Below are 13,375 nucleotides of genomic sequence, written 5' to 3'. Positions count from 1 at the left end.
GGGGGGGGGTGTGTGTGGGTCGGCCGTGTGTGTCTGGCCATTGCTGGAGAGCTGGTTGTCTGTCAGACGTGAAGTGAGCGCGGATGATGCGGCGCCCCGGAGAGAGCTCATGACCTGCGACATCTGACCGGCTCCTTGAACCCTCAACTGGACGCAGGTCTGCCGCGCGGAGAGACCGATGAGCTGAGCGTGTACCTGCAAGCTGCTCAGAGGCAGATCCTCCGCAGAACACGCCCTGATAGAAAAGGTAGACACACACACACACTCTCTCAAGCCGGATCACTGAGGAGCTGAGCTGCGCACCTGGAAAACAACAGCCCCAATGCTCCACCGCAGGCTCGCACCGCCGGACTCCTACCACCAAATGAAATCGGGACGCGTTGATCATCACGGACTTTGGTTTGTCCCGAGGAGCTCTTTAATTCACGCGCGCGGCAGCTCGGAGCACCTGGACACCCCGCGGGACTCTGCGGAGGAATAGAGGCCGGTTTTGTTGCACCGAGCGGAGCGTCGTTCTACCGGCTGGCTGCGGCCGAGCGAGCACCATGAGTAGGAAGACGCGGCGCTGGATCTTCCACTTTTTCCTGTGCCTTGGAGTGTTGTATCTGAAGATCGGGTGAGTTATTGCGGGGGATGTCCTGCTGTGCATTCTCACACAGTTTACGCTTCTGCAAACGAATGCAGGAAAAAGAAAATATTTTAAGAACATTTGAGAAATAAAAGTTCCCCCAAAAGTGAGAAGTAGGGGCCTTTCTGGTTTCGCTTCTCTTGCAATTCATTAACTGATTATTACATTCATTTTGGTGGAGGTGTAGGAACGCAATACAGTTCTATGCATGTGTGATGAGTCAGAGAAGTGTCTATAATTTCTCCAGAAGAAAAAAGCCCGACTTAAAACACCTGCAGAACCTACACAGGGAAGAACAGCCACATTGTAACCTGTCACCTCCACCGCAGGGGTCTGTCCTCGGTGGTCGCACTGGGAGCGAGCATCATCTGTAATAAGATCCCCGGCTTGGCCCCCCGTCAGAGGACGATCTGTCAGAGCCGACCCGACGCCATCATCGTGATCGGAGAGGGGGTTCAGATGGGGATCAACGAGTGCCAGTTCCAGTTCAGACACGGACGCTGGAACTGCTCGGCCCTGGCGGAGAGGACGGTGTTCGGGAAAGAGCTCAAAGTGGGTATGTTGCACTTTTGATTTCATTTCAGCCAGCTGTGCACCAAGAACGACAAAAACTAAAAATAGAGCTATAAGTATTTACTAATCGAATGTATTGTTCTCATATGACAGGCACTGCTGGTGTTCCCATAGAAGTCTATGTAATTATGGTGCTGTTGAATATCAATATAAATATGACTACATTACTACAGCTGCTGTTTTGGAAGGAGACAGCTACTAACTGCTTATTAAGCTGAGAGCTCCACTTCATCACTGAGCTCCATATTGTTGAAACATGTCATCTTCACAGTTACAGCGCTCACGAGATTGTTTTCAAACAAGTAAGTAGTTATTACTGAGAATGTGTTTAATTACTGCATAACATAGTAATAAACACAGCATGTTTTCCTTGATGTCCTTGAGTCGTATGCTATCTTTACCTTTTAGGAAGTCATAAAAAAAACTTTAGAAAATTGCTATAATTTGTCAGAAGAAGAAGAAAACAACCCAACAGGGCATTCCTCCCACGTTGACCTCTGACACTTTGACAAATGTCTGTAAGTCTGAGAGCTCAGACTCGGTGCATCTGCTCCCGGTGGGGAAAGAAAAACAACCAAGCCACAGATTTTTCATCCCGTGTGTGGAACAAGGCTGGAGGCGATGTTCTCTCCAAAGAGAAGGACTGCGGAAATAATTGGGGAGAATCAGGTTTAACGCACTGGTGTTCAACTGTCGGTTGTATGCCTGCAATGGTTGTACTGGATGACTCGGCTTGCTTTAATACGATGTGTTTCTGTTTGATGTGTGGATGAGCGTACACTGTGGCTCTGTGCATGCAGTGATGAAGCCTCTTTAATGGCCTCCTGATCATGATGGTGGAGATGTCTGATCGCTACCATGACTCTACGTACTGTAACCGTCCATGCTCTCCTGTAGCTGGTAACACGCGGAGCTCCATGCTCCTTATCTGCTCTCAGCTAAAGCTCCGTCATGTATGTGCATAAATCATCTACCCACCCCCCCCCCCCCCCCCCCCCTCCTCCTCCTCCTCCTCCTCCTCCTCCTCCTCCAAAAAAGAGCTTCAAGTTCAGACAAGTACTCTCTTCTAGGTTTACAAATCTTTACCTCCCGGTCCTGCAGCTTTGGCTGAGGATGTTTTATGTGGAATAATTTCAGACCACTACACTATTTTTTTTTTTAACGCATATCCTCAGATTTGAAAAATAACTTCCACGTTGCATGGAACCAAATTCTACCCAAATTCAGATGAGGTTCCAGGTCGGGTCCACCTGCCCTGCACACAGTCTGTCTGACTCCATTGTTCTGTTTCGGTAGGCTGGAACACTGATAACTGACAAGAGCACATCAACTTGGGATTGTGCTTGGCAGCGATGCAGCGATGTACAGTATTTTGGCTTTAGGATCAAGAATGTTTCCCCTCACCCACCAAGTGAGCTCCATGAAGCAGCTCACTGTGGGCACTGGCTGCTCCTCCGCTGGCTGTAAAGGGTCAGTCTGACGTCTCAGGCTGACGCATTGGATAGCAGGAGGCCTCTGTTCAATTCTGAAAGATGATGACATTTTCAGAGCATTGTTCTTGCATCTTATGCTCATTCTTTTGAATGTTTTTTACATGTGCTCCAACAGGTATTATTTTCATCTTTATAAAAAAAAAAGAAAAAACACAGTTGACCTGAAGCGCTCAGATTTATGGAGTGGAAATCCATCCATGTAGGGAGGCGCTGCATGCCTCTCAGATGCACCTCACATGTGCGACGGCGGTTTGGTAGAATGCCATAAATGATGCCTAAACAATCGTTATGTTTTTATCACCCGCTCAATGGGCTAAAAAACAACAACATCTTTACCACTCAAATATATACTCGGCACATTGACTGTTAATTGGTCAATTTATTAAAATATAAAGTCTAGTTTGACTTTGATCATAACTCATCCCAAAGACAATGTCTTCTACTCCATTCCAAACTGCTCTGTTATATTTTCTGCACGATTCAGAGCTTCTTCCTATATCTGCTGTAACTGAGCTTGATTGAGCAATTGGACTTGGCTCGTGTGTTTTATGATTTGCTCCGAGGCAGCTATGCCAGGTATGCGAGGAGTCTTGACAGTGCCTGAAATAGTGAATCCTGTTGTCGGCAATTGTGATTAAAATATGCATTTTTTTCTCTCTTTCTCCCAATCGCAGGCAGCAAGGAGGCCGCGTTCACCTACGCTATCATCGCAGCCGGGGTCGCCCACGCCGTCACCGCGGCCTGCACCCAGGGGAGCCTGAGCGGCTGCGGCTGCGACAAGGAGAAGCAGGGCTTCTACAACCAGGAGGAGGGCTGGAAGTGGGGCGGCTGCTCCGCGGACGTCCTCTACGGCCTGGGGTTCTCCAAGGTGTTCGTGGACGCGCGGGAGATCAAGCAGAACGCCAGGACTCTCATGAATTTACACAACAACGAAGTGGGACGCAAGGTACAGCTCGTCTTATTAATAATAATAATAATAATAATAATACAATTTATTTATAGAGCGCTTTTCACAGACAGAAAATCACAAAGTGCTTAACAGAGCAGAAATTTAAAAGCATAAAAAACACATTGTGACCCTATAGGGTCAATAAATTACATACACAGAGAGAAAATCAAAATCAAAAATCAAAATTAAAACATATTTTAAGAGCAGATCTAGGACATGGGTTTTTACTCAAACGCCAGCCTAAAAAGGTGGGTTTTGAGCTGTTTTTTGAAAGTATTCACAGAATCTGCGAGGCGTAGAGTCACAGGCAGAGCATTCCACAGCCTCGGCGCCACTGCCTCAAAGGCTCGGTCACCACGGGTCTTAAATCGTGTGCGTGGAACTAACAGAAGACCTAGAGCGTTTGACCTGAGAGTGCGGGCGGGTGAATATGGAGTCTGACCTTTTGATTTATCTGAACAGATCCAGAAATCCACTTTATTTCAAATATTAAAGGGATAGTTTGGATGTTTTGAAGTGGGGTTTTGTAGTCAGTGTTTGACTACAGTAGATGGAGTTTGGAGAAACAGACAGGAGAAGCAGCACAGGAGCAAAGCATTGTACTGCTGTGGACGTATTTTAGACACCTAAAAAATCTGTTTAAGTTGATGCTGTATTTAGAATATTCTATAATAGGACACACCATGGAGTCCAAGGTGCACCCTTCCCTTCTATCTCAGGCTTGGACATGGTGTCAGTCTGTCTCAGGGTTGATGCTAGGAATGCACCGATCCAACTTTTCCTCATCCAATACCTCAACTCAGGGTACCTGCCGGTACCGAGTATCTGTCCCTTTAGACTGACGCAGGGAAATACATTTCATTCATCAAACTGCATCATGAATCTCTTACTGACCAAAAATGTCTTACATCACATTCTTCAATAAATGTCTTTTAGCTGACAGTGGCCAACAACATCTCACCAGACAGGCTGGTCTCATCCAGCATTTGTAGCTATACCTTTGAAAAATAATCCGCCCCAATTCGTAGATATGCAACGAAATTACCACAAGATCACACACAGGGTGGGCGGTCCAACAAACAGTGATCTTTCAGCCAGGAGACCGCTGTTCGTTCCCCGTGTGAAACGAGAAGTCAAAGTTGATTTATTCGTCATGTAACTTGTGTAATGTAGTTAACGCACTTCCTTAGTTATTTTACCCAAACTACAACATTTTCCCAAACTTAACCAAGTAGTTTTGCTGTCTAAACCAAAGTAGTTTCCTGTGAAGACGGAGGTTCGATTTGAAAAGTCCGTATTCATATAACGATCGGAATGTGACACGGGTGGCTGGCTTTCGTAGGATAACGCATGAAAAATAAGAGGTAACTTTTCGTGAGATATCATACTGTGTGAGGAAACATTGTACCAGGAGTTCAACCTACCAATCAGCCAACAGCCCAGTATGTAACTGGTCATTGAGTAATTTCACAGCAACATATTACAGCAGATATATGTCCAGAAATGTGCAGTAAATAATTATTATTAGGTAAATTGTGTCATTATCTCCGCTAGGCCTGTGGGCCAAACCTTACCTAGTCCGTTGTAGGCTACATTGGGGGCTTTGCCATGGCTGAAAAACTGACATCGATTGAAAAATTTGGTCTCATTTTGAACCGAAGCATATGCAGATTATTTCCAGACCCAATATGTGATGATCCACAAACGTTAGGCACGATACGAGATGAATAAAGCCTCGTTTTTGTTATTATGTTGAGTGAAATTCAAGAGGAAGATACCTGGTGGACTGAGTGCACGACTGACTGCACTTATTATTCAGCCCTGTTTTAGTCTATACAAGTTAGTCTGTATCATTTTCTCACTTTGGGGCATTTATACTTTTGTTATTAGACATTTGTTAATATACAAGGTTTACACATGGTTTGTTGATCAGCTGATGGGTAGAATCTTGGTAGGGGTCTGAGATTGGCAGCGCACTTGTTTCAATGACACAGTGAGAGAGTACATCATCAGCGCAAGTGAGAGTTGCATGTCTAGAAATAAAGCCAAATTGGAGGCCAAAGAGGACAAAGTGTGGTCAGATCCTACTGGTATTTAGAGAACACAAGTAATGTAGAGTCAAGAGGTAAACAGCGTTCGACAAGATGCACAGTGAGATGAACCCATGACCATATTAGAGTGCATTAGCTTGACTGATGTTGTTTACTAGGGGACAGACGGAGCCAAATAACAGATCAATAAAAACTGCGGGACTGTCCACAAAATGGCCCCATAAGAAAGCAATATGTTGGAAAAAAGTCCCAGCAGGAACATGCTAGATCAGTGGAAGACTGAGAAAAGCTTCTAAGAATAGCCAGGATACTGCCCTCATCCTCGATAACTCAAAGTGTTACGATTTGCCGGCTAAGGTTTGTAAATCTGCGTGGTATATATGAAGCTACAGCCTGTTAGCTTAGCTTAGCATAAAGACTGGTAACAGCTACCCTGGCTCTCGTTGGACAAAACAAGCAATGTGAAGACCATACTTTGGACTCTGGGAAATTGTGATGAGCACTATTAAACCTTGGCTTACATTTGAATAATGAATTGATTCAGTCGAAAACAATACTCTTTAGAACTACTAGTTTAAGCTAGCGAGGCTCGCATAACAGATAACGCGGTCAAAGCAAATCTAACAACCAAATCCCAGGTGCTGTCCATCTTGTCTCATTATTTGTTGATTCCTATAGAGAGACGAAGTCCCGCCCCTTTCGGTGTCCTTTGTGAATTCTGCCATGAATTACACATATGATGTTGGTCAATTTAAAAGATAATTTTGCAAGTTAAGAAAGTTGAAAATTGTCGTAGGTTTGTCGTGGTTCCATTTTGTTTTGTGTGAAATCGCTCAGTAAACTACATCTCTTGACACCAACATGGTCCTTACCTTGTCTTGCTAGCTATCTGGCTGCCTCAGCTATATTCCAAGCTCACACATTATGTTTTCTTATCCGATGTGGTTCATCCAGCGACTGGTTTTAGCAACTGTGAAGAGAAATAACGAGTAAGACCCATTGTTGGTGTGATCCCAGTACGAAAAACACACAGGCATTCTAATTTCTAGTCACGTATTTTTACGGAAACAGTTTTATAACAAAATGCGACTTTCTTGACAAGCAAAATTATCTTTTGAATTGACAAACATCATGTGTGTAATTTATGGCACAATTCAAATGGGATTCAAAAAATGACTTGTCTCTCGCCGTTGACTATCATACATATTTATTTCAGAAAAAGGTCCCATGGGGGGTCCACCGGAAGGGGCGGGTACTTCGCCTCTCTATTTCATTGCATAGATGCGTATGAGTGGTTCTAGAACTTACCGTAGATGCTGAAGCTGGGATGTTCCCAGCGATGTTTCAGTTGTTTTCTGTGTGAGAGCGCCAAAAGTATCTTCTATTGTTTCTATTCGTGAAAATTCCTCAATATGCATTACTTTGAGGACTATACATGAAAATGTGTATTTGGAGGACTGTGCTTATAAACATTGAGAAGCTGAGAAGTGAAAATGCTTACAGAGATATCATGTTGGTGCCATAGTGACAGGTCGTGGTCCCATTCAGGAGGAAAGAGGAGAACTTCCATCTCTCTTTAGTCTTTGGGGCTTTATGTTTGAGGTCTGGCACCAGTCAGTATGTGACACAGCGTGTGAATCTCTTAATATACACCTACTGAACTGATACCTCTGTAATTATTGTAGTAAGGCTTTCATGTTTAATTGGAGATGAGTGTGTGTGTGTGTGTGTGTGTGTGTGTGTGTGTGTGTGTCACTGTGAGTGCCAACCTTTACATTTCTTGAGAAGAATAAACAAAAAGATGAAATAGAGTAAAAGGTGCCGTGGGAGGCTTACTGTTAGACAAACAGTGGCAGCTTGGTTGGCACTTCACTTCACTGAACGCCATGAATCAAATGCTTGTCAGGTCTCGGGGGCATGACCACGCTAAGCCGTATGCATCCAGGGCTTTTGACAATTACCCCGCGGGACTCCAGAGAGTCTGAGGCCACATCAGAGGGGAATGATTCAAAAGCAGGGTGAGGCTTTCGCTAACACCGGCGAGGGTTCCCTCTCAGGGAGGAGGAGGGAAAAGGGTGAGCTGATGTCGCTCAGCCTGCGGCACACACAGAACACCGCGGCCGCTTCGCCAATCACACCGAAACGCCTCTACTCTAACTCTGGACACAGGCCTTTCACCGCTGCCATCAGCTCGCTGTAACCGCCTCCATGTCTCCAGTCACCAAGAACTCGTGAATTAAGCCATGCTTCTGACTGGATTAATCGCCTCGTACCGATTCATTCTATTCGAATCCCATACAAAGAATAGTTTTGTGGTTTCGCTGCATGTTTCTCCATTGCTCTTGTCCATAGTAAAGCAATGAATGATCTTTGAGGTTTAGGGCTCTTAAATTTGGTTTATGTTGCAAAGTATCCCATCTACTCTAGTTATTAAATCCAGATTAAAAGAACAATGTAATGCAAAATAGCATGTGCAGCACAAATCAGTTATTGATTTTCTAATTTAGAGGGACTCTATCGCTTATTTCTCCCAATTTTTCGTTAACTGGAAACATTTCTCGGGATGTTTACTGAAATTGTATGTTTGCAGCAGGAACAACACAAACCTTAAGGTGCATGGGTTTGTTCAATTTGAAAAAAAAATCAGTTTGAATCGATCATTTTAAAAACATCCAGAGATTTTTTGGGTGAAAATCAGTAAAAGACAAAAACAGATTCTTGTACAAACACACTTCCCTCAATGCATCTCAATAGCCCATTAATGCATTATGATACAATGTTATATATATATGAATCTGAAATGGGCCTTTCTGCATATTAGTACTTTTACTTTTCAAACTTTAGAATTTTTTAGTGCTAATACTTTTGTACTTCTGTAAGATTTTGAATGCAGGGCTTTTACTTATAAGAGAGTATTTCTAAACTGTGGTATTACTACTTTAAGTTAAAGATCTGAGAACTTCTTCCACCACAATTTCACAAGTTTTTATCATTTTTAACATGACCTACATGAACTTAGAAGGGTTCGTTAATTCCGTGAATGTGTTTTCAGACTCACCCTGTCTTGTAAAAAGAATGGCACACACATAGCTACTGGCCATAGGGCGACATACTGTAGCAGCTCTGAGATCTCTGGAATGCTTGCATTCATTTGGAATTTAGAAAACTTTTGTCTCAACCTGTTGAACTATTCATGCAATATGTTAGACTCGGTATTTCTGCAAACTCATGTGTTTCTTACTTGCTCATTATGGGAAGACGGCAACAAAAGAGCTGTAGGAGATAAGAATAATTCTTAACTTTGATCTTATGATGGTGGAAAACATCTAAGTTCAACGCAATGTATCGGGCAAAGCTCGATCTAAACAAATTAAATAATTAAATGTGACTGGATTTCAGTTGGGGGGCTGCAACTCAGCACACGTTTTGGTTTGAAACTTTGAAACCGTTGCTCCATCTCAACTTTCCCCTCTACGTTGTAGGTCTTGGAGAAGGGCATGCATCTGGAGTGCAAGTGCCACGGCGTGTCGGGATCCTGCACCACCAAGACGTGCTGGACGACGCTCCCCAAGTTCCGCCAGCTGGGATATGTCCTCAAGGACAGGTACAACCAGGCCGTGCATGTGGAGCCGGTGCGGGCCAGCCGCAACAAGCGCCCCGTCTTCCTGAAAATCAAGAAACCCCACTCCTACCGCAAGCCCACGGACACGGAGCTGGTCTACATCGAGAGGTCGCCCAACTACTGCGAGGCCGACCCGCTGACGGGCAGCATGGGAACGCAGGGTCGCCTGTGCAACAAGACGGCTCTGCAGCCCAACAGCTGCGACCTGATGTGCTGCGGCCGAGGATACGACACGCACCAGTACTCGCGCGTTTGGCAGTGCAACTGCAAGTTCCTGTGGTGCTGCTACGTGAAGTGCAACACATGCAGCGAGAGGACAGAGGTGTACACCTGTAAATAGAAATATTTATTGGGCATGTATTTGGACGAGCGTGGCCGATACACGCGTGCGGAGTGACTGACATTCTCTCAACAATCACGACACCCGGTTCCTCCAATGTGTGTCGATTATACTGATGCCAATGGACATCTGCCTTGACACTGGACTCAATCTATGGGCTTATACATTTTATTTTTTTCATTTGAATGCCATTTCCTGCCCCAGGCTTGACTTCTCTGCTGGCATGACTCACCTCAAGCAGTTGTTTTTATTTCTAGACTAATAATTTATTAAATGAGAAAACTACTGATGATTTTGGAAAATTCACTGTTGACTAAATCTGGTAAGGTTTTAAGTTGGTGTAGATGCCTTCAAGTGGACTTAAAAGCATTTTTTTTTTTAACAAGACAACTTACACACTGGAGCTCTACTGAAAGACACATTTGCGAGCCTGCAGCTCATGTGCTTTAAGCCTAGCAGAGGAACATTAAACTACTGATCCTGGGCTCGCTATGATAGTATTGTTTCCACTCGTCTCTGTCCCCGTCCCCCACAGTTTGCTGCTAGTTGTCTGGAATGTTACAGAGTTTGTGACTTAGCAGCAATATTGACTCTTCAAGCTAAGATGAATGTCACCAGGAGCAAATGCGAGCTTCCAGACATGACTTCCCCCTTAATGTTGATTGATAGAATATATTTTGTAAGAGATTATTTTTATATAATATTTTTTTTAATTTATTTTCTATCTCTATGTAAGATATTTTCCCTTAGCATTTCTAACTGTTGAGTTACTGAGTTTGCCACTGAAGCACTGTTTTGAAAAATTGTGCCTTGTTCCTCGGCAGTGGAACACGATAACGTTGAATGAAATGTGCAGCATTGTGATTCATAACCCATTTTAGGAAACTTTATCTCACCTGGCTTTGCCACCTGTAGAGAGACAAAGTCCTGACGTCACCACCATGCTAGCTGCTGTTCCGCTAACGTTAGCTTACGAAGCTTCTTTCATCTGCCTTTCTGAAAAAGTAAAATGTCTTTTTGTGGTTTACCATCTATAGCCTAAGTTCAACTAGTATCTGCAACAGCTTTTGCCATTCAAATTCAAACCCTTGGAAATTTAAACAAAGGTTAAACAAAATAATCATTAGCATAATGCTATACATTTTTAATGGTGCGGTACGCCTGTGGTACGTATTAGCAGTAATACGCCATTGTAACTGTGGCTCTCTCTGTTAGCTATGATACCCACCCTCGTGTTTTTGTCATCTTTCCATCTTATGAGCTGTAATCTCTGCTGTCTAAACAACGTTTGGGTCATTCTGCCATGACTAGCATGACGTGTGAGTAACAAAGGTCTTTAATGGTGTTTGTTAAAGGCTGCTAACAAGGAAAAATTAATAAACATAAATAAATATTAAATTTTTTTCTAAAACTATCTATCCATCTATACATATGGATTGAACCACATGACCAACCCATTCTCACTCCCAACACGTCAAATTCCGACGCTTGGTCATTGGCATGATACAGATGCCAAGGTGCAGCCTTTAGCATCTGTATGGGACGCACTGGGCTTTCAAATCTGCATCATTATGAGACTTCATAGCAACCGAGAGAGTATAAAGAGGGAGGAAACCTGTTAAGGGCAGATGTGAGGGGAGGTCGGACAGGTCAAGCAAACACAGGACTTTCACCCAGGAGACTGCCTGCTGTTTATGTCCAAGATAACTTACACACTTAACTACACTGGTTACCCAACAAGCGTTCTTATTTTACATAAAAACATACTTATTTGAACCCAAACCATGATGGTTTCCTCAGCCTATCCAAGTACTTTTGTTGTTGAAGTAAACCTAAAAACTAAGTAAACCTATGTTGGAAGTTAATTTTAAAAGACACTGACGAAAACTGTACATTTCTTGTGAACACAGAGGACTGCTTTGAAAAGAAAAGCATCATAGTTTGAAGTGTAGGACCACTGACCAGGTGCTGGTATTTAGCGAGTTGGGAGTGAGACTGTTGAGGTTATTATATTTCAGGAACAGAATCTGGGAGTTACAGTTTCACTGTGGCTCTCTATGTGGATAAGCACCAATACACAGCTCTACTTTTGGGCTCTTTGTCTATTCTCTCACCAACACCAAGTAGGGCTGGGTATCATTTCATATGAATACTTAAAAAAAAAAAGATCATTAGACAGTCAGAAGTAGAGAGATTGGGAAGAGATGGACGGTGGAATATCCAACAAATGGTCGGATCCTTGAACTCTACACGTCCAGGACATCAGCTGTACAAAACTAATATACCTGAGTTTCTCTACCAATACAAAAACAAAATGAGTAAAATAAATAAATATGAAATATCTGATTGGGGAATAAATAAACAAGACAACAAAGCCAGACCAAGCAATTCAATCCAATCTTCTAATACTTGATAGTCTGAACTTAATGACTTTGACATTGTGATACCCAGCCCTAATACTTCAACATATAACAACCAATCCTAACCGGGACACTAGTGGCCAGTTGGGATTGTACAGTATACAGTAGGTTGATGGGTGCAGCAAACAATGCAGTTTTTTTTTTAAATTCACAGTTCTCTCGTTAGGTTGTTAAAAAGACTTTCGAGTGACGTGACATTCAGTACTGACTCAGTCCTTGTTAAAGCTTCTTCTTGCATGAGACTGAACTGACGAAGCAATATCGCCCGCTGCTGCAGTGCTCTTAAATCAGAGGTCACTGTTGACGTATTCCAAGTAAAACCACGTTGTCTTTTCATTCATCTTTTGGCTAATAAAAGTTGTTGTTGTGGGAGGTCATTTTGTATTTGAGACACATCTTTCAAGTGTTATGATGAGGACGGATCAGAGTGAAGTGGGTGTGATTGAGGGTTGCAGAGGCTGTCACACCAGTGTGTGTGTGTGTGTGTGTGTGTGTGTGTGTGTGTGTGTGTGTGTGGGAGTGCGGAGCTGCTGGCTGATGGATTACTCTGACATCTGCTTCATTCACTCCTCAACGACGTTGCTACAACAACCACACTGTGCCCCCCAAAAATGCTCTTGGTCTCATCAAGAGGCCAGACTGCCCATTAACAAAATGGTAACCATGCAAAACCCAGATCAAATTTGGACGCTATTTATTTTGTGGAAATGGCAAACGGGACGAAAGCGGGGGGTGGGGGGGGCTTTACAATTGCAAGGAGATGATGTCAAGAAGGATTTCAGTCCGAGCAATAGAAAAGGTCTTCGCTCCCAGAATAATCGGCACAAAACATTCCTCAGCTAAACTTCGCCTCAATAGAGTGACGCTTTGAAAAGGCAGCTGGCCAAACAGCCTCACCAAGAGTAATACCAAGGCTCTGTCACCGAGGACCCAACAACGTTATTCCAGTGTCTGACAGAGCGCCGGCTGGTTACATGCTTCACTTTTCTATTCACAGGGCCGATAATGATATGCTCTCCAGCTACTTCTGTCAACATGAAATAGACACACGGATACCTGAACATGCTGATTGCCTATTTTCCTATTTTCTGTCTTATGATACTCCTTCTTTCCACTCACTAACCTACCGCTGTATGCATGTGACGTTGGTTCCACTTCCTAACAATACATCCTTCCTCATTAATGTGGATTTTATTTATTTATACAATATAATATCTTGCTGGTCAAAACTGAAAGGTTATTGTTGAAACAATCATTGACAAAACTGTGATGAAAGCCACAATGTCCAATTTTATATTT

At 43.4% G+C, this 13,375-nt stretch overlaps 1 protein-coding gene across 1 annotated transcript; it reads left to right on the top strand.

Moving 5' to 3' along the window:
• Positions 1–69: 69 nt before the first annotated feature.
• On the top strand, positions 70–12,453 carry wnt7aa (wingless-type MMTV integration site family, member 7Aa). Its single transcript, XM_031875411.1, has 4 exons — positions 70–616; positions 958–1,184; positions 3,369–3,640; positions 9,177–12,453. The coding sequence occupies exons 1-4, from the start codon at positions 546–548 to the stop codon at positions 9,654–9,656; spliced, it is 1,050 nt and encodes a 349-aa protein (XP_031731271.1). The 5' UTR covers positions 70–545; the 3' UTR covers positions 9,657–12,453.
• Positions 12,454–13,375: the final 922 nt, after the last annotated feature.

The sequence above is a fragment of the Anarrhichthys ocellatus genome, unplaced genomic scaffold (assembly GCF_004355925.1).
Source record: "Anarrhichthys ocellatus isolate YVR2014 unplaced genomic scaffold, GSC_Weel_1.0 scaffold90, whole genome shotgun sequence".
Classification (NCBI taxonomy): domain Eukaryota; kingdom Metazoa; phylum Chordata; class Actinopteri; order Perciformes; family Anarhichadidae; genus Anarrhichthys; species Anarrhichthys ocellatus.
The sequence above is the reverse complement of the archived record's forward strand: the minus strand, read 5'-3'. Positions and strand labels throughout refer to the sequence as shown.